Below are 24910 nucleotides of genomic sequence, written 5' to 3' on the forward strand. Positions count from 1 at the left end.
ACGGTGCTGAAGTAACAGTTGGATTTGTAATAACACCTTTTTCTCACAGTCTTGCCCTTCCATCAGTTTCGTCACAGATCTATAATATTAAATAACTATACACCGATCGAACCTTGGGTGCTGGCATTTATGTGGATGCACCAACCATCAAAAACACCGTTGTGGACGAAGTACAGCCCCTCATGGCAACGGCACTCCGCACCAGCAGGATAATGCGCTGTAACACTGACAATTACCACTTAGAATTGGTTTGAGGAGCACAACAAAGACCCCAAGGTGTCGACCAGGCCTCCAAATTCCCCAGATCCCAATCCCATTGAGCATCTGTGAGACGTGCTGGAACAAGTCCCATCCATAGAGGCCCCACCCCCTACTTACAGGACCCAAAGGATCCACAGGACACCCCCACAGGTCTTATGACCATGCCTTGACAAGTTAAAGTTGTTTTTGCTGCACAAGGGGAACCTGCACAATGTTAAGTAGGTGGTTTTAATGTTCTGGCTGATCGGTGTATACTAACAGCACTTAATGGTCTCAGAAGAGCAAGAGGATCATAGAGACACACAGCTGCCTGGAGTATTCCCAACTATGCTGTGTATTGATAAATCCATGGCGCTGTCCGTGGTGCTGAAGTAGCAGATGGATTTGTATTTGATCAGGTTCGTTTTGGATTTAATATAACATACTCTAAACTATGTACGATAAATACTATATGCATACATCCATCAAATAAAGGCGCCCTCGACAAATATCACAATCCATTTATTAAAATAAAAACTTCAAGCTCAAGTGAATTTCTGTCTGCTCTCAGTCCACAAACTGCAATCGACTTGTCCTCCAAAGCGACTCAAATGACGTCAGAACATAAATGAATATTTTTAAACTTTTATTTCACATTTCAATGCCCTTGTCAGATGAACGTCGAGTCATTCAGACCTGCCGCACAGTTTCAACAGTCACGGTCGCGTCGTGGTCATAGCAGTTATTTGTACGGATATAATACTAAGGGGAAGAACTTTCCTTATTGCAGGCGGATAGAGAGGTATCATCTGGTAGTGCGGACTGAATTTTCCATATTTTTCTCTGTGGTCACTTGTAGTTGAAAGAGCATTTTATTTTCTTGAAGTATGGAGAAGAGAAATCTTGAAAAAAGCCTCCAGTGTTGTGGAGACTCGTAGCAACACGGGGCAAGAAACACTCCATTGCAAACATATAGTAGGCCAAAACATATGGAGACACAAAATTCAACAAATGCATAATAAATAAATAAATAACATGCAAATGTATGACAGGCAGAAACAAAAACAAACAAAACGAGATTCTAGAAACCATGACAACTTCGGCTACAGTGGGGCTGTGTTCACGTTAGTTACCCAAGCCCTTTACTGAAGACCCGCCCTCTTAGGTTTTCACAGGATATTTTAGATAAGAGAAAAAGCTATTGCTAGATCCCAAAACACCCAGTAGCCAAAGCCTAGAGCAAACACATGCACTCACTTTTAAATTTTGATCCCACAAGACATTAAGATCCGTTCTACCTAAATGCTCTTGTGCTCTCTTCCTTCTCTGTCGTCACTGCATACCGACGTGATTTCCGCCTGGGAAACCATCCCCAGGGAATAACATTCATCCATCGATCAAGAGTCAAATCCACCAAAAATATACGGTATAAACTCAGTGGTACGATTGTGCATTCCCTTTACATGAAGGGATAAGGGCCTGTGGGAATGGTCCGAGGAGACAGATGTGGATCCAGGCACAAACAGGGCTGGGGGGCGGAGGAAGAGGAGGAGGAGATGGGAGGGTGCTACACACCCACAGCGTTCCCGTTGACTTGTGTCGGAGGTCGTGGGGGGAGCGGGCTGCGGGGGGGTCCGGCGGCGCCGGGATGAGGGGGGCGAGGAGCCTCTGCGGAGTTCCCCCTCACACTGATGTGCTCCCATCCTCCCTGGAGGTTACACAGAAGACTTTCAGTACTGCAAATCAAGGCTTTCAGGCACGGATGTTCTCATTTCTCTACTGACTTCCTCGCACACTGCTGGACTTTTGGTGTTTGTTGCCTCTTGTTTTTGGCTGGTTGTCTGGTGGTGGGTTATAACTATATGATTGTGAGCAGTTTTTAAAGGTGAAATTTGTAAGAACTGGCCAGAAAACTATATAAACTACAGGGGGTGGCATAATTCCAGTATTTCTCTGACTAATGGGGAAAGTAGGTGTAAAAATATCTCCTTTTTTGACCTTTTTGTGAGTTTACTTTGTTATACTTGTATACTTATTAGACGAAGTAGCAAACTCACTGCTAGCTTGTTAGCATGCAAACTTCAATAGAGATCTCTGCTACAAAATACATAGATATCTTTGACATCAACCCTGTTGTTTCTTCATACTCTTGATTAACTTGAGTTAATCTTTGATTGTTTTAAACAAAAATTCTGGCCATATCATACAAACTGCCCCTTTAAAGATTTAAGTCTTCAGTAGGAACCAATAAGCTTGGGGCTATTTCTTTATGATTATATTTCTTTAGGCTTAATTTAAATAAACTGAATGTCAATATTAAAAGCAAATATATTTCAAAATGCAGACATAAACAGTAATACAGAGTAGAAAGGCAACAGTATGTGATTTTGTTGTATTTTTCATTCCATGTTTTTAATGCAACCTGAATAAGAAGTGGTATGTACACTCACCCCTATGCCGTAGTCCCAGGACTGGCCCTTAGGTTGCATGGGTCCCACTCCCAGCCTGTGGCAGACAGCTCCAGGAGTCTCAGCGGGGAAGCCTGGAACTCCGTCTGCTATGGTCCACACCTGAAGAGAACAACAGCACCGAGCAATCATGTTCACAGCTGAATCCAACAATCACGTTGCTAAAACTTGTCTCTGGTGGCTAAATCACCGTCCTCAAAGCCGAGGTGGAGGCTGTAGAAACACTGACCTGGTCCAGCGGCCCCACAGAAACCTTGGTGGCGTTGTTGGAGATGAGCTCCCAGGCGGAGCCCTGTGGGTAGCTGGGTGTGAGGCCCTGTCTGTACCACAAGTTACCTTCATGAACACAAAAAGGTTTGGATTTGAAATAATTATCTTCATGAGTCCTTGGTTTCAATAAAAGACAAGTCTGCTACTCACCGTTTTCATCCACAGCAAAGACGGAGGTCCGGCCAACAGACAGCTGTCTGAGAGTCTGTCGAGGGGGAGACGGGATGTGGTACCAGCACTCACCTGCAGAGGGACAAGAGCGCTGATAGTCTGGCTCTAATTGGTCTATAACTTCCTGGTGCATGTACTCAAACAACAAAACCGTCATTGGCCCTTGATAGGAATTTGAGCATTTAGACTTTTTTTCTCACAGATTCATTGCGAGTTTCACATCTTCAGCTGACCTGCAGGGTTCTGCGGGGAAACAGATCCTCGGTAGAACACGGCTCCATCCTTGGCGATGGCCCACACCTGGTTGGCTCCACCGATAGAGATGGACTTGAAGGGCTGGTCTGTGCCCACGTGTAGCCACGAGCTGCCCTGTGAAAGAAGAACGTTTGGAGCGAATTACAATCAAATTATTGTTATTGTGATGTAAAAATCTAATATCTAGGAATATTCAGTGGATCTAAAAATCCCTGTATGTCTCTCTTGGTTACGATCTAAAAGGAAGTAAGTTGTTTTCTCACCGCAGGGTTTTGGGGGCTGACTCCCAGACGACACAGGACGTCTCCCTTGTCGCTGAGGGCCCAGACAGGCACCTGCTCCATCCTGCTCTGGGCCAGGCATGGCATCAGAGAGATGTCAGTCAAAGGGATGGGTGGGACCTGCTGCCATGGACCTCTCAGTGAGATCTTACACTTCCTGTACGCAGGATGTGTGATTAATTTAATGCTGATGAAAACCACAGAAATGTATAACAGTGTGTTTTTAATTACCTCGTCCATCTTTTGCGCCTGACAAAGTCTTTCATGGTTTTGTGGCCGTGAAACGTCCTGTAGAGATGGAGAGAGATGAGTCAGATGAATTCAAAGAGGTCATTCTTGCATGTTAGATTTTTTAAAAAGAAATAATATATACGTACACGGGGAAGTCTGCCGCGTACTGCCAGCCTTCTTTGTCCGTCCCTCCAGGGACGTTGTAGTCCACAGCCCACTCGGACACCTGAAACACAGTTAGGATTAGCTGCTGGTGAAACGAGACACGAAGTGAGTGTGTTCGACTCGATCCCACCTACCCAGGACCACTGAGGGGAGGGCGGGTGTGTGTTGCCTTTGGTGCACTCCTTCAGTCCGCTCTCGTCACTCCACATAGGGCGGTCTGTAGGAAGTCCTCTGGAGCAAAAGAGTTGCATGTTTTAGGAGCAGTCGAACAGCACAGACACACAAATCAAGATAAGCTGCAAAGACTTTATCAAACTTTGTAAAAGGTGAAATGTTCCTACTTGTCTGTGTATCCCGTCATGGGGTTCCACCTTTGATTCTCATACACATGAACGCTCCTGACATCAGTCTGCTGGTGCGTCTGAACTGCCTCCTCTGCAGGAAACACGAATACAGACACAGATGTAATGCTAGTAAAGAAATATTATACATTTGTGTGCATACATGTCTCTACAGCTGCAACAGATCGTAAAGTCTTGAACCATGCTGAGCACTTGCACACAGACTACAAGCTGTTAGCAAGAAGATTGATTGATTTATCGATTCTCTCTTCTGCAAGTTAATATTTAACATTGACATCAATTTGACATTTGAATGTTTATTGTTGTATTATAGATTATAAAATAAGCATTTAGCATATGAATACAAAACAGGATGAATTCCCCCTGAGCGGGATGTCAGAGGAAAATGGTCGCCTGGCCTAAAAAGGCTATCTTAAACTCTTCTTTCCAGACGTTTCAACACTTGTAATAAATACATGACAAACTGGGAAGAAAGGAAATTTAAAAGGACTTTAAGAAGGATTTTACAAGTCATGATATCAAGGACATGAAGTGGGAAACATAAGGGTTGATATATGTCCACAGGGGCATGTTTACCCGACGTGGGCTGGGGCCCATAGCGCCCACTGTAGACCCAGGCGGTGCCGTCCCACCCGATGCCCCACACCAGCCCCAGACTGTTAGACTCTACACAGCGCAGGTGACCCGGGACCTGCCGCCAGAACCTGCAGCACCACACAGCGGAAGCACCCAGCGTTAGCCACGTTATCATCACCACACAGAGACACACCGTCACCATGCAGAGCAGCACGTTAGCAACATATTAACTGACAGGAAGCAGAATTAATGTGGCAGATGGGAAACCAGGTGAAGAGAAAGAGAAGAATCAAAACAAATAAAACAGGCCGACTGCTGTTCGGTATCAGTCTCACATGAGGTCACAGGCCGGCGTGTGCGCAGTCGCCTCCAAGGAGAAGGACGGCTCGTGGACCATGACGTCTCCCTTTGAGGTTGTGGACCACAGGGCGTGTCTGGACGGGGGACCTGTGATCCCTCGACACTCGCAGCAACAGTCAGACAACAGGGACAGCTACAGACACAGGACACACCCAGAAACAGCAGGGATGTGATCAGCAGTGAGCTCCAGCTAGTACATGTGATGTAAAAGATGGAAATGGAAACTAAAACAAGCCAGCAGATCAGTGCATCTACAACATGGTGTCGAACTAGCAACCCAAAACAAAGATAGGTAAAATAATTTTCAAAATAAAGTCTGTTCGTCTGGGGAAGATGAATTACTACTTTAATATAATATTTTTCAGAACAATATGACGAAACGATTCCTACTCCAGAATCTTACAATTAAAGATATTCTACCTTTAAATACTAGATGAAACCTGTCTCCAGACAGAAGATTATTCTGAAGACTACTAGCTAGTAGTGGAACTAGCTAGTATGCGAGATCAGCTGTACAAGGTTTCAGTTATGGGTCCGGGCGGCACAATTCAACTGTGTGACTTCACTTCTGTCATCATAATGTCTTGTGTTATGTGTATTCTTTTGCTGTATCAACAAAAAAAAATACAAATAAAATAAAAAAATAAAAAAATCTTATAAACTACAGATGTATTTTCTGTGTTTCTTTGTTACCCATTCATTCATGTCCCTTTCGGTTTGAGCTGCCAACACCAGAGGCCACCTCTGTTTGATCCTCTGAGCTGTGTACACGGCGAAGGCATAGTGGCCGTCCCTGAGCACTGGAACCAGCGCCGTCACTTCGTTTACAAACACATGGAGGTACTGAAAAATAAATAAAACACACGAGGAAATCTTACTCATCGTGCTGTTCGTGAGAATTTTAACCTGAGCATAACATGACAGCGAAGCCCACCTTCTTCTCGTCATACTGTGTGTAGTAGACGAAGAATATGCTGTCCTTCCTGCCGTCAGACTTGGTGGACTGCTCGAGAGCGACGCCCACGTCCACCCAGCGCTGAGGCTTCCAGTCTCTCCACCAGCGCAGCGCACCTTTACGCACCCACACCGACTGCAGGATGGACCACATGCACGCACAAACATGTAAAAAATGACCAGAGTGTTGATGCTTATCGATGATTATTAAAGACAAGTGAAAGGAGTCTTACGTTGCTTCTCTCCAGAGGTTTCTTGCTGATCTCCTCTCTGTGTTCCTGCTGCTGCTGCTGCTGTTCGCTCCAGGCTGCCGACTGCACTGGAGTCAGAGACAGGGAGCTGGTGAGAGGACCTGACAGAGAGACGTACAAACGAGACATTTAGACGGACAACCATAGAGATGACACGTGAAGTATATCTCTATACATGTAAAACCCACAAAGACACACGGTGTACAACGTTCAACACGGATATACACATATAAACTGACAGTCAACTAAAATTAAAGTTTGTGTTTTGGACTTTTTGCACATTGATAATTATATAAATCTGAAGTTCATATACCTGTAGGACTAAGCCAGCTGATCTGTGAGCTGGCATCCACGTCGCAGCCTCCACCAGAGATCCAGGTCCACACCGGCCCGTCCTCCTCTCCAACGCCCTGAGAGGTCTCCAGAGAGTAAGTCGCAGCGGTGCTTCCATCGCCCAGTGAGAGCCCCGCTGCCTGGGCGCTCCGAGCCGCTTCTGCCCCCTCCAGGTCCACGTTCATCCAGGGGACATCATGTCCTTCAGTCACAGGCGTCGGGAGTACGGGGGCCGGGGACGGCTCCTCGCATTCTTCCTGCGGTGCCTCTGTGATGGACGGCTGGGTGGTGGACGTTTTGTCGCGGTCTGACACCAGGCTGTTGATAAAGCTGTCGCTGGCAGGGATGAAGGGTTTGGGGGCATCCTGTTGGGAGGCTGAGGACGCGTCCTCTGTTTTCAGGGGAGGCGTGGGTGAGTCGGCTCCCCCTAAAGGGACCACAGAGGGCGCTGCTGCCTCTAGGACTGGGGTGTCATTGGTGCTGTTTTTTGGGTCAGGAGGACCTAACTCGGAGTCTGAGTCGGTGCAGCTCAGAACTGAAGCCTCGGTCAGCTGGCCACTGAGCTCACACGCTTTCCTACTAATCGACAAAACACATAATGAAAGAAACAGCTGATATAAACAAGTTGGTGTCATTACAAAAATAAAGAGGATTTAACTTGGTTACTCATACAGACCTGGGTGGAATAACCTTTTTACTTTTGCCCCACTGGGCAGAAACAGGGATCCAGCCATTTCCGCTTGGTTCTGACGGGGTCACACCCATTCTGAAATACAGGCCGCGGTCCTCACCCACTGCCCACACCTGACAGATAAAGAGAAGAAAACAATGTACGACAACAAAGGTGAAAAACAATGATCACAGACACACACGTACCTGCTGTAGCATGCCATCTCACTCGCCGTTAAAGGGGCACTATGTAGTTTATGGAGAAGAAATTCAAACTCAGAATTGTAATATTTACAATATCAATGAGGTAATAATACGAACTCTGAAATATAATTTTTTTCCATAACTGAATTAACAAGCTGTTCTCAGAGGGAAATAGGGTCCAAAGAACATAGTTTGAAGCTAGAAAGGTGGCAGGGTCCGCCACATATAAACAAAGTAAAACAGTATGAAATTTTACGTCTAACATCTGACAAGTTAAAAACTTGAAAAAAACAACAAAGTAGACCCGTCGGGAAATATCAAGTTAGATTAAAACTTTGCAAAGAAAAAATAATAACTGAAAACAAAACAGCAGTGCCTGAATGTAGGTTGTGCATGGATGTTAAAAATACTGTAAGTAATGAAGCCTCAGTCTGCCTGTTTGTTTCCCCCTGCCATAACTAACAGTTGCTGTACAATCTAACGGCCAGGGGGACAAAAGACTTTGTCAGTGGAGCAGGAATGGGACAACAGTCTTCCGTTGACATGCTCCTCTGCCTGGTGAAGGTGCTGTGCAGAGGGTGGTGGGCGTGGTCCAGGATGGCACACCACAGTGTAGAAAAGGACACTGGCCACCACAGACAAGAAAACATCTGTTACAGTTTTTTTTTCAGAAGAACAGATGGATCTACCCCTTCTTGTGCAGAATATCGATGGCTGCTGACCAATCCAGCCCCAGATAATTGTACGTCAGGACCACTTCCACATCGACGCTCTCGATGGACACAGGATGCACCGCCATCTCCTCGGTCTTGTAGGTGTTCAGCTGCAGGTGGTTCGACCTGCACCACCTCACAAAGTCCTCAACAAGGCTCCTGTTCTCCTCCTCCTCAACTATCGCAGTATCATCCAAGTATTTCTGTACGTGACAGAGCTCACAGTTATACTGTAAGTCAGATGTGTACAGGGTGAACAAGACGGGAGATAGCACAGTCCCCTGTGGTGCTCCGGTGCTGCGGTCCTGCCCTTCAGCCTGACATGCTGTTGTCTCTCCGTGAGGTAGTCTGTTGTCCATCTCATCAAGTGTGCATCCACCCTCATCTCTGTCAACTAGTCTGTCAGTAGGAGGGGGTGGATTGTGTAAAAGGTGCAGGAAAAATCACCACGCCGCTGCCCTTGTCCAGGTGAGAGTGAGCCCTGTGTAGCAGACAGAGGACGGCATCCTCCCCACACACCTTCGCCTGGTATGCGAACTGCAGTGGATCCTGCGCGTGGTGGACCTGGGGTCTGAGGAGATGAAGCAACAGCCGTTCAATGACTGTCTTCGTGACGTGTGATGTCAGTGCAACTGGCCTGAAGCCACCTGGCTCACTGGGGTGTTTCTTCTTGGGAACAGGGACGAGACATGAGGTCTTCCAGAGCCAGACAGCCACCCTCCCCAGCCTCAGGCTCAGGTCGAACACATGCTGAAGCGGCTCGCCCAGTTCGGCAGAGCAGGATTTAGTTCAGAAGTTTGTGTAGGCAAAAAATGCGGAGACATGGTTGTTGGTGCCTGCTCAGGCCTGTGAGAGCTGACCAATCAGAGCAGACTGGGCTTTTCAAAGAGGAGCGCCTTAAAGCTACAGTGACTACGACGGAGCGTTCAGACAGAGGGTGAACAGAGGTGCTGCAGCACGGGACAGTATGAGAAACATGATGTGGTTTTCGAACCTTAACACGTGTTAATAAATTAATAATTAATTAATAATTAATAAATTCACTTAATAATCACAGGAAGGAAATTCCGTAACAATATAAACAGACCAACAGGATTAATGTGGCAGAATCCTAACAAATGTCAAACAAAATAAAACGTGTATTCACTCTTCAATGGCGTATTAGAGGCAGTAGGCGACTGTTACTTTATAAGGCCATATACTGTAACACTGGCGCCCGCCGCCTCACACAGGCCATATCCATAATTACAGCCCTGAAATATGAAATATGGGATATGATGACGACGCCTTGGCCAGCTTCTAATTAGGGAGTCTCCCATATGTCAGGCCAGTGGGGATATAGTCTTGGGATATATAAGGCTGGGCCTGAGGCGCTACTGCCGGGACATTGGCTGGAACGGCAGGCTGTGCTCGTGTTACAGGGCACCAGTGGGGCTAAGAGGTAGAAGAACTGTGGGGGAGCAGGTGGGAGGTGAGAGACAGAAGGGGAGGAGGTGTGAGATGTGGGTTTGCAGTGCTAGCAAAGTCCTCAGCAGTGAGATACAGAGCGGAGACTCCCTGCCCCTGACCCCAGGCCTGATCTGGCTCGTCTTGAAACCAGATCCAGAGGCCAGGGTAGAGTGAATCGGTCAGAGGGGAAGCAGCTTGAGAGCAGAGGCTCGCTGTGGTGGAAGCAGGCTATAGTATGGATTCAAAAAGACTGGAGTGGGAAGATTTAATTATATATTTTATATGTTCATTATATCTAGAAGTAGAGTGTAGCAATACTAAGTCCTGAATTCAAAATGTTACTTAAGTTAAAGTCAACGTATAGCTGATGACTTAGATTATTAGTAAATAGTTCTCTTACTCTTACGATTAAAAACATTGATCTGAAGATCAATTATGAAGCTCTTCTATAGATAGTTTTCAAATAAAAAATACATTTATCTAATAATTGTCAACCTGAATCCCGACCCTTTCCAGTTCAAGCACCAGCCATTCTGAGTACAGATACGGATACAGATAACGGTGTACTCTGTCATCCCTATAAAGAAGTAACGGAGTGGAGGTAGAAAGTAATATGAAATGGAAATACTTAAAGAAGTATTTCACTGCTAGGAGCACGGCCTTTTCAACTTTTCAAACAGTCTATGCCGAAGAAAGACTCCAAATTTTCCTGACATTGGTGCTACATGACCAGAGAACACAGAGAAATGAGGGCTGTGGTATTCCCTTTGGCTCAAAAGGTAGAAAAACTACAGCAACCAGAATGCATTGCACCGCTCAGGACCAATAAACACTCCTGCTGATGGGTGACGCACTGCGAGTTGGGCGGATTTGTCCAGCTGCACACAAGACCAACATTGTAATGATACAAAGCTGGCTGTAAATATGCAGACTTCCTGTTTAGGTACAGCTCCTAAATAACAGGATCAGAGTTTACTTTGCATCAGTAGTAACAGACACGTTATTGAAATTACATTATACACACAAAAGTGCTATTTGCCACATAAACAGAATTAAACTATGCAGCTGACTTTTGCTGTCTTCTGAATTAAACCTTTAAAAGGAAGAAGCAATACAATGTGATCAGGCAGAGGCTCTCATCACACTGTGAACAAAAATCTGTTAACCTGGTCATTGAGTCCAACATCCACCATCATCATCTCCCCTCCGATGCTGATCCAGCCGGAGCCACAGGGGTTGTGGGAGTTCACGCCACGCCTGAACCACACCTTGAAACACATAAACACACAGCCACAGATATGTTAGGGCAGCAGCTAATCAGAGGTTAACACATGTGAGGAGCTGAGGTTCACCTTGTAGTCTTTAGTGACCAGCCAGACCACACTGACTCCCACTGATACGTGAAGAGCTTCAACCTCCTTCACTGGTGACTCCACCTCCACCCACGATATGCCTGAAGGAAAGAGAAAATGCTGTTTGGTCAAGATATCCCTATTACTGTGATACAATAAACAGAATAAAAAGAAAATGAACAATAACTTTTGGGGGTAAATGTGATCTACAATAAATTCCAACCAGTCGGGCTGTCCAGGCTGAGGCCAGTGCGGACCAGCAGGTTCCCGTCCCAGAGTAAAGCCCACAGCAGGTCTCCGGGGCCGGCCGATAACTGAGCCACCTCCTTGGGCACTTCTACCTCCTCCCAGGTGGTGCCCTCTGGGACCCGGGGGTGGATGCCCTCCCTGAACCACACCTGCAAGGTAAAGATGAAGTCATGACTGGCTGCAATAAAATAAAACATCTTCAATACTATATACTGAATGTATATAAATCATTAAACCTTGTTATTCCAAATATAATTTCAGCTGTGTTCAAAAAGACTTGGATGCATCGAGGCGAATGGGAATTAAATCCCTCAGGAAGAAATTACCTGAGGTCATGCTGCCCTCTAGTGGCCAAAAAAGGGAACTGGACTTACAGCAGGACAGCAGACTGTTGCTCCAGTATCTGACTGAACCACATTTGCAGCATTTCATCTAATAAAATTCAAATCTTTGCTTTAAATCAGCGTACTTGCCTGAGAAATATATTGGGCTGTTTAACAGGTTAATGTGTGTAGAGGTGGTCAAGCAATTAAAATGCTATTAATTGCCAAGTTTTGGAGACATCTGCCTTCCGTATCACCGCACAGAAGGAAGCACGCATCTACTTTTGGATGAGAGGTTTGTTCTCGTGACTGTGTGGGATGTAAACATTCTTAGCGTCCTCCTCGGCTGAGCTGTATCGCTAGCTTACCTCACCCCTCATCCATGAGTAGATGCATGCTTCCTTCCGTGTGGTGATAAGGAAAGAAAATAGTTCTTAGGTTGAGCACACCAGGCTGAGTGCCATCTAGTTTCATCATATTCGAGAGAAGGCAGACGTCTCCAACCAAAACAATCTAGATGGATAAATGGCACTACGGGTAAGAGGGATGATATCTATGTTTGATATTCTGGTGAACTGTGGCTGAAAATGGCTTCGTCACATGACTCACCTGTCCTTGTTGTGACACGCCCCAGAGGTAGGGATACCTCCCAGACTGGTCGCTCATCTCCCAACCACCACAGCTGATGTCACAGAGCGGCAGCGGCTGCTTCCTGGGATTGTCCAGAGGGATCTGCAGAGAGACAGACTTTGACTTGAATCTTCACTCTGACCTGAACTCAACTTCTCCACACTGACAGAAACGAGAGATGCAGATTAAAAACAGAGAGTGTACAAACCCTGGCCCAGGTGCCTTGTGCTATATATCTCCTGTAGCGGATCCACCGCCGCCGACGAACACAGGAGTTCCACTTCTTGTCCGGGGAGAAGTTGGCTGGGAAATCGACCGCATACTCCCAGCCCTAAACAATATGAGAAGACATCATAAAGACATCGTCATAAATATTAGAAAGCGAGGAAAAAAAAGCATGGAAATAAATGAAAGGACTGCGTGTTTGTGTTTTGTTTCTTACCCCGGTCTGGCTGGGTTCTCCTCCACAGCTCTGATCCACATACCAGTCCCCCTCCCACTCCCAGCTGTGGGAGGGCAGCTCAAAGCTGTGGAGCGGTTGCGGATTCATCCCTGTCACGTCGCTCCACGGCCAGCGGTCGGTGGGCAGCAGCGTGTCAGTGAAGCTGTCCACTGGGTTCCACCTCTGAAAACACACACATATACAGAGCGCTTGAGCACTGACGTCATACAGCGTCTACACCACGAGTGCATGGACTTGGGCCGACCTGGTTCTCGTAGGTCTCCTCCCTGTAGCGGATGGAGGTCTCGCTGGGCATCATGTTGAGGTAAACACGGTGGTCGCAGCCGATGCCCCAGCAGCGACCCTTTCCCGCAGTGACGCGCTTCAGCTCCAGCAGCATGTCGTCTGCACGCTCCCACCGCTGGCCAGCTGTGGACAGGCTGTACACCCGGCCGTACACATCCACGGCCCACAGCAGCGTGATGGGCATGATGGCCCCTGAGCAGAGACAGAGACAGCACTCAACTTTCCAGGCCGTCTGGGTTTTACTTTATGACTCTCTGTGCTTCAGCTTTATTGATATCCTGAAGAGTTATGGCCATGGGGAAAGGCTACATTTGCATTTAGATTCATTCTTTAACATTTATTCTCCCTCTCTGGTAGCTTGGATCACTGTAATAAGAAATAAGACTTGAGGCATATGAGAAATATGTGATATGTCATATTATATATACTTTGTTGTATTTTATTGTTTTATTATGAATATTTACTGGGGGTTTTTTCAGATTCTTTTCATTCATTTAATTACATTTATTAACTAATTGGGGCTGCATAATTAACCAAAATTGCAAAATGGCCTACAGCAACATCCAAATCACAGAAGCTGAATTTTTATTTTTGATAAACAGATAAGGTGCTGTAGTGCTAGATGAAAAGAAAACTTGACAGACCTCCACAAAGTTCTACATAGGTGTTATAACCTACATATTTGTATCTTGTCTAATCCATGACTTTACTGCTCCAGGTGTGATGCATAGTATATTGAGTGATGTCAGTCTGCATTTGTTTTAAAAACAACTGATCTAAATCAATACAACAGAGCCAGAGATAACACCTTATTTCTTCCACGCATTCTTCTTCCTTTTAAAAACCTGGAGCCTACATTACCCACAATGCACTTTAGCCACTAAGTGACATTACTGAAGGCTATTTATCAGATGACATGCAGGTTCCTCTGGAGAAACAAAAAAGCTTTATACAATTTTTGTCACATATGCAGGCATGACCCTTATATTGTACGCAGCAAAGGAATCCTGCATGCCTCTCCTGCTCTGGTAAAAAGAGGAAAAAGAAGGAAAAAAAAGAAAATAGGCCCACCCAGGTGCATCATGGTCCTACACCTATCCATCTACCTAGATAACCTAGGGTGCCCACAGTGTTACCCAAATTAACAATAACAACAACAAATGTTAACTAGACATAAAAAAACAATTGTTAAACTAAACAAATAACTAGCAAAAAAAATGCTATCAAACTCTACTCTAACTAAAGCAAACATCTCGATTAATCAAACAAAAAAATAATAACTTAAAACTAACAACATAACTATAGCTCCACTTTAATGTGAACAAATGGAGAAAAAATATGGAATTAACCTTTAATCTGTATTTATGGTAACTCTTGAAGTCTTACTTTATTCTCAGGCTTCTAACTTTATTCATAAACATTCCCTTCTTGGATTTTTTCTTTCCTCAAGTGACCATTACAGCGTGGCCATGATGTTTTACTTTGAAATTTATGACCGGAAGTCTCGCTTTTCTTCTCACCACGTAGCTTGACACTTGCTTTATCGACTGATACTAATCCGCTACGATATTGACTGTCACTGTGCCACACACACAGGCCTTCACCCTGTCTTCTTCAAACAAATGTACGCTAACGTGACACATTCAGCCGCTTGAACTTTATTCTCCAAAATCAAACGGACGGAAATGATGCGTTTAAAGACACAGAAATCACCTGGAGCAAATAAAGCCCATGACATTTCATAGTTTGTGACAGAATGCAGTTTCACAGACTGAAACTTCACGTCTCCTATATGTTGCAGTGCAGCTCTCTCTCTCTCCACACACACACACACACTCAGAGGCCTGCAGTAAATCCAGGATGAAAAACAACAGCAGCCTACCTGAATATTGCTATCCGATCCGCGGTTGTCAAGGGAATATCAACAGACGTGTCATGACATCAGGTGCAACAGCCGATACCTGCCGTCTCCGAGGCCCACGCTAGGACACATCCAAGATGTTTGGATCCACGTTAGATGACAGCAGGAGGAGGAGGAGGAGGAGGAGTGAGAAACACGCTCTGCATCGTAATAACACAGACAGCTGATATGGATGCCGCAAAGTCGGCTATAATCTGTTTACGGGTCGGGGCTGCAGGCAGCGGCCACACACACTCTCACACACACACACATGGCTGTTACTTACACATGAGGCTGTGTCAGGAACGACACCTCCGCCGTGGAGAGGTGGACTCATTCGTGGTGTTTTAATTCACATAGTGGAGGCAGAGGAATGCTCTGCGCGACTCCCGACTCCACAACAGGAAATGGATGAAGTGGCGCTCCCATTGGTTGGAGCTGTGGGACCTCGCTCTCCCATTGGTCGAACACAGGAGCCCCTCCGGTGTGTGTTCTTTTTTTTCTTTCTTTCCGACGCCTCGGCTGATTGACGCGCATATTTCAATAATTCATTCAGCGCCAAATGAATTATTGAAGCGTAAGGTTTGGTTTTACGTGTTTGGATACAGTATATTTAATGCAGAGAGAAGCTGGGAGGGTAGAAAGAGTGGAGTGGTGCGGAAAAAACTTTTATTCATGGCCAACTTCCCTCAGTAACGTTTATGTTTGGTGGGGAAATGATATTATGCTGCCGCACAGATGAACCTCTGTCTTGTCCAGGGTTCAGCACATTGAACAGAGGGGGCTGTAAAACAGGAAGTTAGACATGACCCACCTGAGCTGCAGGTTTTCATTGCAGCACATCGCTGACCTCATCTTGTATAAGTGTTAATCAGGAGGCAGGAGTTGGTATAAGTAGCAGCAACAGCTATGTTATACAAGTGGTATCTAATTGTATAACATAGCTGAGTATGTGAGTACAAGTACTAGCCAATAAAAGGGGCACTATGTAGTTTTGGACAAGAAATTCAAGCTTATAATTGTAATATATACAATATGAGGTAATAATACAAACTCTGAAATATTGTTTTTTTTCTTCATAACTGAATAAACAAGCTGTTCTCAGAGGAAAATAAAGTCCGAGAACACTGTTTGAAGCTAGAAAGGTGGCAGCATAACTATTAAATTTTTTTTGTCAGTTTTGTCTGTTTCTTTTCCTTTCCAAAAATGGTAAATAAAGAGTATAAAAAAAAAGAAAGGTGGCAGGGTCCGCCACATATAAACAGAGTAAAACAGTATGAAATGGCCCTTTAAGGTCAGTTTGTTTATTCAGTCCTGAAAGAGTGTTTGTTTATTTAGTTTGTTTAGGCATAAAAGATCTTTCTTGTCTAATTAAAATGTATTCCCCAGAACTACAGAGTGCACCTTTAAGTGATGCATTCAGAATATATCGCCTAAATCTCTTTGGTTGTACACATACAAGGAATCTCACTCGAAATAGAAATAGAGTAAGAATCAGGACAACAAAGCTGAACAAAGGAAAATATTTAATGATAACAGCATGTATATACAAGTAGGCAAAACAGTGTGTATATATAAAGCAACAACTAACAACAACATACATGTCTATACTGTAGAAGTCACACTGTTTCTGTAGATTGTAAACAAGAATACAATAGTGCAATGGTGCTGGGAGCAAAGATTGCTGTAATAAATATTCAGCTAAATAAATTACTAATGTAACAGGTTACTAGTATATTTTATATTCAGACATCTGGTACAAAAGATACTTTACATAAAGTCTCACTCTTCAAGACAAAACCCCTCGTAAAGGTGCAACATGTCAGAATCTTATTTGAAATCGTTAAAAAATGTACATACATTTTCAGCAGGAAGTGACGACATAACATCTGCGTATTGTGTTGCAGATATTTACTGGTGCTAGCATGCTAATCATCTAGCCCCAATGCTCTTGTACGAGTAATGTAAACACCAACACTTCCCGGTCTTCCAGTCTGAACCGCTAGCTGCATGGCTAACTGAGCTAATGGCAGCTAAAGTTAGTAGCAGTTAAGGTTATTTGTTTTGAGTATAAATTCAACAGGTGGCTACTCCTGACATGTCGCACCTTTAAATAAATAATAAGCTAGGTTGTGATGTTTTTAAAGAGCTTCAAAGCGTCACAGATTTACAGTTTTATTTATGTTTCCTCATCAAATTATGGCCTGAGCCTAACAGAGAAGCTAAAATATTGAAGTAAGTTGCCCCTTTAAAGTGTTGTATTGATATTGTTTGGGTTTTTTTTTGTGGAAAATCCTGTTTATCCTCCCAAAAACCTGCTGCAACCTTCTACTCTGATTAAATCCGAGGACGTGAGATCAATATTATGCAACATCAAGGATGGCCCACTCATAATCAGGACAGCAATTATGTAAGTTACTGTAAGTAACTAGTGAGTAATAAATCATACTTGGTCCCACAAATAACATGATAATCTCATATGTGCACCACCTGGAAAGCAGCATGGACATACAGTGACTGCACTATGTACACAGGCCTGTCGCTGTGGTAGATGGTGTGCTGTGAGGTGGAGCAGCTGGCTCTGCAGTGCTCAGCCTGCAGCCTTTCATTTTCGTGCGCTGTCGCTTTAAGAAGGCTTTGAGTGCGCAGAGGCGCTACAGCAGCTCATCACATGATTCTTCTCTTGTGACAATCCAGACAGAAAGGAAAAGCCTTCATGACTTCCAGCTGAGTTACAAGGTGCTGCGATGACAGATGACTGTTGTTTGGGTGCCGCAGGACCAAGTGAACGGAGGGAAATGGAGTTAAGTTAATCATTACCGGACTGAATCAGCCTCATCCCTGTCTTTGAAGCGGACGCTCGGGAAAGATTTGGGGTTGTTGCGCCGACGGGGACAAAGTTGGCGCATGGAGAGGGACGAAGTTTCATTTTGGCGCAGCGTCTTTTCTTTGTTTTCTTTGTTTTTGTCGCCACTGCGCGTCAGTGAACGTCGCACGGCTCGTCGTGCCACAGCAGAAGAGTAGCCGGAGTTCAGGTCAGAGCCTCTCTGCTGCCGAGTTTATTAAGTTAAAGCAGACAAGTTGAGGACGCATTACGTCGGCTGAGATGGTGGACAGCAAACCTCTGCTTCAGGACAGACCTCCCGCCTACAACGCCGTCCCGGGGGCTTACGAGTACGGCCCGCAGCAGAACAGCTATGGAGCCATCCCCCCGCCGGCCCCGCCGCCATACCCGTACCCCGACGGCCAAGGCAAGTAGCCCCGCTCATGTCGCACGGTGAGCTGAAAGTACCCAGACAGGAAGAGAGGGCTCACCCCCGACCACTTCCGTCTTCGTTCAAACACCAAATGTCGATTTGTTTCGGCTTTGTTATCGTCATTAACTCTCAGGGTCGATTTTAATCCACCATGTCTGAGACTTAAAGTTGCAAAACCCGTCAAAGAGTCATTAGTTTAGCTTATCAGGTGCTCTTATGTGGCGCATGCGCAGTAAGGCAATAGCGATGTGTTATTTATACTGACCATTTTTTTTGTTGCATAAATTAGGTAACACGCTGTTTTTTTTTTTTAAAGCAGTCAACCATGAGTGCTCACAGAAATGACAAAACAGCAGTTTACAGTTTGATGTTTGCAGACAATCAATCAAATAAGTGTTTTATGTGAAGCAACAGAATATAAATAAGTTTCCTCACACTGCAGGGAGCTCTGCACCACCACGTACATATATTCACACGGTATGTGTGTGTTATATGTGAAGGAGGCAGGCATCCTCTGACTGTGATTGAATTGGTTCATTTTCTCCATTAATCGATTAATGGCTTGTTCCATAAAATGTCAGAAAAGGGTAAAAAAAAAAAAAAAAAAAAGTGATTATTCAGTTTATTAAAAGATATTCAGTTTACTGTTGTAGAGAGTAAAGAAATAGGAAAAAAATAAAATCACATTTCAGAAGCCAAAATCAAATAATAAAAGCCTTGAAATGATTAACCGATCAAAATAGGACTCTATATCATATAATACCAGTTAATAGATTACTCGGCTAACCTTTACAGCTCTTATTACAACAAGGAAGTTATGCAGTTGACATGAAGTGTCATTTCTGGCAGTTGCATGTAATTTCCTATTTGCTCATCACGTGCTTCTGGTTTTCTCCCGAGGTGAACACAGTCTGTTGCTGCAACTCAAAGGGACAATTGTTATGTTTACTGTACGTACAGCTGTACTGTGTTGAGTTTTAGTCCGTCTTCACAGGGGGGCATCCTTATCAGGCAAAAGGTGTCGGTAAACATTTCTGAGAAGTTCGGTATCAAAGTTCAGTGTGTCAACACAAATGATCACCGCCCACATACACAGGTGGTTGGAAAAGAAATCAATAAGCCCTGAGAGTGAAACGAACCAGTGAGTCCTCCAACAAACAATATACACACTGATCAGCTCTGATTTGTTGTAACCTGGCTTTGACTTTCACCAGCACTGCAGAAACTTGAATTAAAGACATGTCTCATAAGAGGTCCGAGCTGTGTTTTGTCATGGAAAGATTTGACTGATCTTTGAACCATCCCTGTGATTATAAATCAGTATCATTGCCCCCATAAATCAGCGTATCCTGAGTATACACAGAGTACATTCTCACAAAGATTGTAGCTCTCTGACATGACATTTGATTGTTCAAACTTATTTTCTTACCAATAGATCAATGTAATACAACTTCATACTGGACTAAAGCTCGTATACCACCTCGTATAACCTGCAGTGTCACTTCCTTTTATTGTCCTGGTGCTAAAGAAGTTATAAACTTCTGTTTTATTACTTAAGTGCTTTCTAACTGTGACACAGGGCTGGGTGTGTGCAGGGTCCTATGTAAACAGATCTCCTGTAAACCATAAAAATAAAAAAAAGTTATGGTTATTTGTGTAATCATTAACAACTATGTATATACAGTGTATATATAACATGTATTTTGTCTCCTTCTTTCAACCACAGGGTACCCATCAGCCCAAATGGCCCCTGCAGTAGCCCAGCAGCCCTATGCTGGGACCTACACCATCATCCAACCCTCTGTAGTGGTAGTCGGGGGCTGCCCTGCCTGCAGGTGAGAGCACACGCACACCCACTCGTCATCTTAACATCTTTGTAGTGGTGGGTAGAGTAAAAACAGTTTATTGGGTCAAAAATATACACATTGGAGTGTATATCATTTAGACAATGGAGTGCTAACATGATCATATGATGTCTAAGTGTCCCACATACATCAGAACACTTGATTCACAGTTCATACACAAAGAGGAAAGAAGGAGATACTGTAGGCATGACCAAAAATAACACACTTTCTCGATCAGCACGAGGTTAAACTGTGACTAAGCTGGTTCCTGACCACAGTTCCTTCGGAGGCCAAACCCATCATGTCTGTGTGTGGTTTTGTCATTCCTGCGTGCCTATTATCAGGCCTACAGTGTGACCCGATGTCAAGCGGACGTGACTTTCAGTTTTTAGACGACAGTTTTATGTAGGTTTCACTGTGCCTGAGTCAACACCCTGTCAGTCAGATGATTTTCAGCCTGGAACATGTGACGTGGGGGGGGCCGGTCAGGTCACGACTCACAAGAACAGCAAATGGGAATCACACATACTCCCATCCGCTGGTTGAATTTAAATAATGAAATATAATGTATGTCTATTCCAGGAACTGAAGGAATGTGGTTGTGTAGCTTTTTAACACACAAGCAGTTCAGCAGGATTGTTTATTGTCACAAGGTGAATGATGAATGTCCTGTAAGTGTGCTTCTGTTGGTTTTATTTCAACTGAAAGCTATCGTAATAAAAAAAAAAGGATGATAGCAAACTCTAATTGTATTGCACTTTTCACACAACTCAAAGTGCCTTATAACAACGAAATGACATGTGCTTGACATACAAAAGACATAAAAACAGGGATACAATGCCATGATTCATGTAAAATAAGATGCAGAACAGTTATGGGAACATGGTTACATATGTGGTTATGTATGTTCTTGCTAAATAATCATCATTACTGGCAGTCTCTGAAACTTACTGTATTACGAAATTATAAAGTTGCCCAAAAAGAGGAACACCTGGACTGACTCCACTGAGCCTGCAGCGGGGCCCTGGGGGTTTCCTGACTGCACAATGACACGGCTGTTAAATGAATGTACTCTGTGTGTTTTTGTTTGGAGTTATCACACTCATCTTACCAACTCAGTCACACGTACATGATGTTGATCATTTGCATCCGCATTTCTGGATGTGGCTGTGTTGCCTGTTGTGTCCAACACAGCCACAGAGTCCATTTTTATTCATGTTTTATTTATTTAGGATCATTTAAAGTCCAATTTCAATGTCTAAATATTCTTGAGAATTATAAGTTCACTAGTCTTTGAAATGCTGTACTTGTATTACAGTGCTCTTATATTATCACTATGTCAGTGGCATAAAATGGTCTTAAAGGATAAGATCAATGAAAAATCCAGTCATTAACTACTCACACTCATGCCGATGGAAAGTTGGGTGAAGTTTTTTAAGTCCGCAAAACTTTTCTGGAACTTCACAGCAGGATAGCGTTGCAGTATTCGCCTAAACAACTTTTAAAGGAATTTCCTTTCTCAAGTCTAATGAGTTCATAGTTCGTTTGTTGATTGACATCTTCTCTGCTCACCCTGAAGGTAGAGTTACACTGAGGTCATGCTCAGGATCACAGGCGTCCACGGTGTAAACAGTCTTTTCAAATAAATTTGGGATCTCGGGGCTTCCACAGACAGAAATGACAATAATATCGTTTATCACAATTATTCCTGTGACAGTCTATCGTCCAACAAAGTGATCATACTTTCAGTACCCCTGACATGCTACTCCCTGACACTAACGAACACTGTTGTGTCTACAGTGTGTGAAATGTGCGTAAGAGAGTAGGATTTGCATCGTGGCCACGTTTCCTGGGTCAATAAAAGCCACAGCTCCTAGCAGCAGTGCACAGATAAGCTGTGCAAATACAAGTACTTGTGACATGGCACATTGTCTGTGGTGTGGTGCCACGGCAGACCAAACACTGTTAACTTGCAGTGCCATGTATTTGTGTATAATGTTTTTGGAGCTAGAGAAATCTTAATAGGGTTTAAACCCAGTTCATCGCTGCAGCAGAATCTAATGTTATCAGTGTAATTAAGGCCTATTTATGAAGATTATTTCCATTTAATCAAAACATCTACAGCTATGCAACACTAATAGCATTAGCGGCAAATGCTTTCCAGTGAAGCCTCTCATTTCCCATCTCTTCAGGATCTGGGTTGTTACACGTCCTTTGTTAATTCCTCCTCGAGGCCTCCAGCAGATTTAGTGGCCACGCTGGTCGTCGTGGTGCGGTCATGAGACCGCGGTTAGCACTTGTTCACCGTGACTCTGGATTAAAGCTGCTGCGAGACGCGGCCTTCAAGACCTCAGGATTGTACTTTCTTCAACTTTTAGCAATTCAACAAGACGTTAGCAACCTTTTTAATATTGTCACGAAGATAAATTAAAGGTTAGATGTTTTATAAATAGATGTTTTTATAAATAGTCTTTTGTTTCTTCTAACTTGAAAAAAACACAATGATTAAAGTGTTGAATGATTTTCATTCTTTCTCCGGCCTCTACATTGAGACAGCGATCGAGCTCTATGGGGGAAGAAGAAAAAAATGGAAAAACAGGAAACGGCACATCTCTAAAGAATTTGCAAACTTTTTGTTGGTTTAGAATGAGGTCAGGCTTAAACTGAGCAGTTCCTTCCTGATTGTTGTTTAAATGTCAGGGCATAGCTTAGATTGAAGGTAGGAACTCCAGCATTCGGTGAAGTGTTATTAGTATAATGTCATTACTTGTGATACAGGTCAGACCTCGGTCACTTCTGAAGAAGCCTTAAGCAGACGTGACCTGTGAGTTTCTTAAGTTTTAAAGAAGTGGGTCATTGACATCACTTTGTGGATGTTTTGGGCCTTTGTGGCCGATCAGTGTCTCTCTGTGGTAATTTTGCATGTCCTTGCAGTTATCTAATGTCTCTTTGTAGCTGTCTTGCTTCTCGTATCTTTGTTGTTAGTTTTGTGTCAGTTGTTTTGCATCTTTCTGTATTATTTATGTCTCTTTCAATGTTTCGGGCCTCTTTGTGGTCACTTAGTGTCTCTTCTCTTTCAGTAATCCATCCAGACAAATGTCTTTTTGTGATTTAAATCCTGTATCGTATTCCTGTTGTGTGTGTGTTGCAGAGTTGGTGTCCTGGAGGATGACTTCACTTGCCTGGGGATCTTGTGTGCCATCTTCTTCTTCCCCCTCGGGCTCCTCTTCTGCTTCGCACTGCGCCAGAGGAGGTGTCCCAACTGTGGCGCCACCTTCGGCTAGAGGGACCAAACCACAGCTCACGCACCTGCTCATGCTCCCATGCATAGACAACACACACATACACACAAACACACACATAATCCAGCATTTTTGTGTCTTTTATTTTGTTATCTTTTCTTAATATTGCACATATTGCTGTTGCCATTATGTTATGTACAACAAATGATCAACTTGATATTACCATGAATTACGACGTGAGTTTTTATTAGAGGCACGTGTTGAACGGTGTTTTCATCTGCCAGTTGAGGATATATTCTAGCATTTGTAAGTGTCCAGCTGTTGTCAGTGCCTTCACTTCATGCTGAGTGATCATCAGAGATTCCACCAGTCATTGATTTCTTCTGTAGATTTAGCTCGGTTATCCACGGATCTGAGCAGATTCCTTTTATGTTTTGACAAGCCAGAGTTACTGAGGCACGTGTAGTTTCTGTGCCTGATTTTTTTTGTGTTTTCCTTTCGTTTGTCTTTGCTGGCACGCTGCTTACATTTTTTTTCGTTTTGTGCTTAGTAACATTGTACTCACATGATCCATGTAGATCACTGATGTATTAGCTTTCTTTCCAGAACCTTTTTTTTTGCCTCTTCGTGTCACATGGAGTAACACATACAACATTTTTAAGAGAAAAAAAAGACGTGTAAAGATCCTTGGACGTGAACTGTCCCGGCTGGAACAATGGACTTCCATCAGACAGAAAGCCTGCGCCATTCTGTCTGTTTTTGTTGATATTATTTCTTGGGGCCATATTTGCACTGACCGTTTGTTTGATGATTATTCTGCTGGGTTGTGCTTTTCCAGGGCCAATGCAGACCTCAGGTACATACAATCTGAAATGCCCTCGACTTTACAACCTCAATCACTGTTTGACTTCGGACTTCTTCCTAGTCTGAGAGGACTCTTTATGTCAAAGCGAGGAGTTCCACTTCAAGGAAGCATGCTGAGAGTAAAAGCTGAAGAAATCTCTCAATAATGTGTTTAATCTCTGGATTTGTATCTTAGTACTCTGTGACAAGTCACCCTGCCCCATTCCTCCCAACCAGACAATCAATCGAGAATGTCTATGTCCTTGTAAGTGCAGTATCTCCATGTCTACGTCTTCCATCGCAGCAAGATGATATATAACTGTCTATGGCAGAAGAGAAAGATATAAACTGGGTGGGAGGGATTTAAAAAAAAATATCTTGCTTTAGAAAACACACTACGCACGCTCTTATGATTGAGGTTCTTACTTTTTATATATGAGTTACTGTAATTAAAAATGAATGCTACTTACCTGCTGAGACATTTTTTTTTTTTTATGTTTTGCAAATGCATGAACATCGCTTCCTGTAAATAAACTGAAATATGTTACTTTTCAGACCATAGGGACATTC

The 24910-nt window shown here is 43.8% G+C and overlaps 2 protein-coding genes across 4 annotated transcripts; one reads left to right on the top strand and one right to left on the bottom strand.

Annotated features, from left to right (window-relative positions):
* Positions 1-873: 873 nt before the first annotated feature.
* tecpr1b (tectonin beta-propeller repeat containing 1b) lies at positions 874-15542 on the bottom strand. Of its 3 annotated transcripts, none has more exons than XM_084370464.1 (26): positions 15441-15542; positions 15137-15236; positions 13214-13446; positions 12949-13131; positions 12715-12837; positions 12486-12608; positions 11528-11702; positions 11305-11405; positions 11119-11220; positions 7594-7721; positions 6898-7493; positions 6567-6685; positions 6314-6469; positions 6073-6222; positions 5355-5512; positions 5020-5147; positions 4423-4516; positions 4216-4312; positions 4063-4142; positions 3917-3973; positions 3668-3842; positions 3383-3518; positions 3129-3221; positions 2938-3044; positions 2691-2810; positions 874-1948 (listed from the first exon to the last, which is right to left on the bottom strand). In XM_084370464.1, exons 3-26 carry the CDS (start codon positions 13436-13438, stop codon positions 1808-1810), a joined length of 3567 nt encoding a protein of 1188 aa, XP_084226590.1. In that variant the 5' UTR covers positions 13439-13446; positions 15137-15236; positions 15441-15542; the 3' UTR covers positions 874-1807. The 3 variants fall into 3 exon arrangements, with proteins under 3 accessions (XP_084226590.1, XP_084226591.1, XP_084226589.1); XM_084370465.1 differs by having other exon boundaries at positions 6567-6652; positions 6898-7496; XM_084370463.1 differs by having other exon boundaries at positions 6898-7496.
* Positions 15543-16689: 1147 nt separating this feature from the next.
* On the top strand, positions 16690-24810 carry bri3 (brain protein I3). Its single transcript, XM_084370468.1, has 3 exons — positions 16690-18405; positions 20138-20246; positions 23407-24810. Exons 1-3 carry the CDS (start codon positions 18261-18263, stop codon positions 23537-23539), a joined length of 387 nt encoding a protein of 128 aa, XP_084226594.1. The 5' UTR covers positions 16690-18260; the 3' UTR covers positions 23540-24810.
* The last annotated feature ends 100 nt before the right edge of the window (positions 24811-24910 follow it).

The sequence above is a fragment of the Pagrus pagrus genome, assembly GCF_965226575.1.
Source record: "Pagrus pagrus genome assembly, chromosome: 13".
In the NCBI taxonomy this organism is placed as follows: Eukaryota; Metazoa; Chordata; class Actinopteri; order Spariformes; family Sparidae; genus Pagrus; species Pagrus pagrus.

Excerpts from the sequence above, each read along its gene's own strand:
- tecpr1b (XM_084370463.1), bottom strand. The coding sequence starts at position 13,438 with ATGCCCATCACGCTGCTGTGGGCCGTGGATGTGTACGGCCGGGTGTAC. Across the intron at positions 6,470-6,566 it reads AACCTCTGGAGAGAAGCAAC|TCGGTGTGGGTGCGTAAAGG; the intron begins GTAAGACTCCTT and ends TCCATCCTGCAG. Across the intron at positions 1,949-2,690 it reads CCTGGGACTACGGCATAGGG|GGAGGATGGGAGCACATCAG; the intron begins GTGAGTGTACAT and ends TGTAACCTCCAG.
- bri3 (XM_084370468.1), top strand. The coding sequence starts at position 18,261 with ATGGTGGACAGCAAACCTCTGCTTCAGGACAGACCTCCCGCCTACAAC. Across the intron at positions 18,406-20,137 it reads CCCGTACCCCGACGGCCAAG|GGTACCCATCAGCCCAAATG; the intron begins GCAAGTAGCCCC and ends TTTCAACCACAG. Across the intron at positions 20,247-23,406 it reads GGGGGCTGCCCTGCCTGCAG|AGTTGGTGTCCTGGAGGATG; the intron begins GTGAGAGCACAC and ends TGTGTGTTGCAG.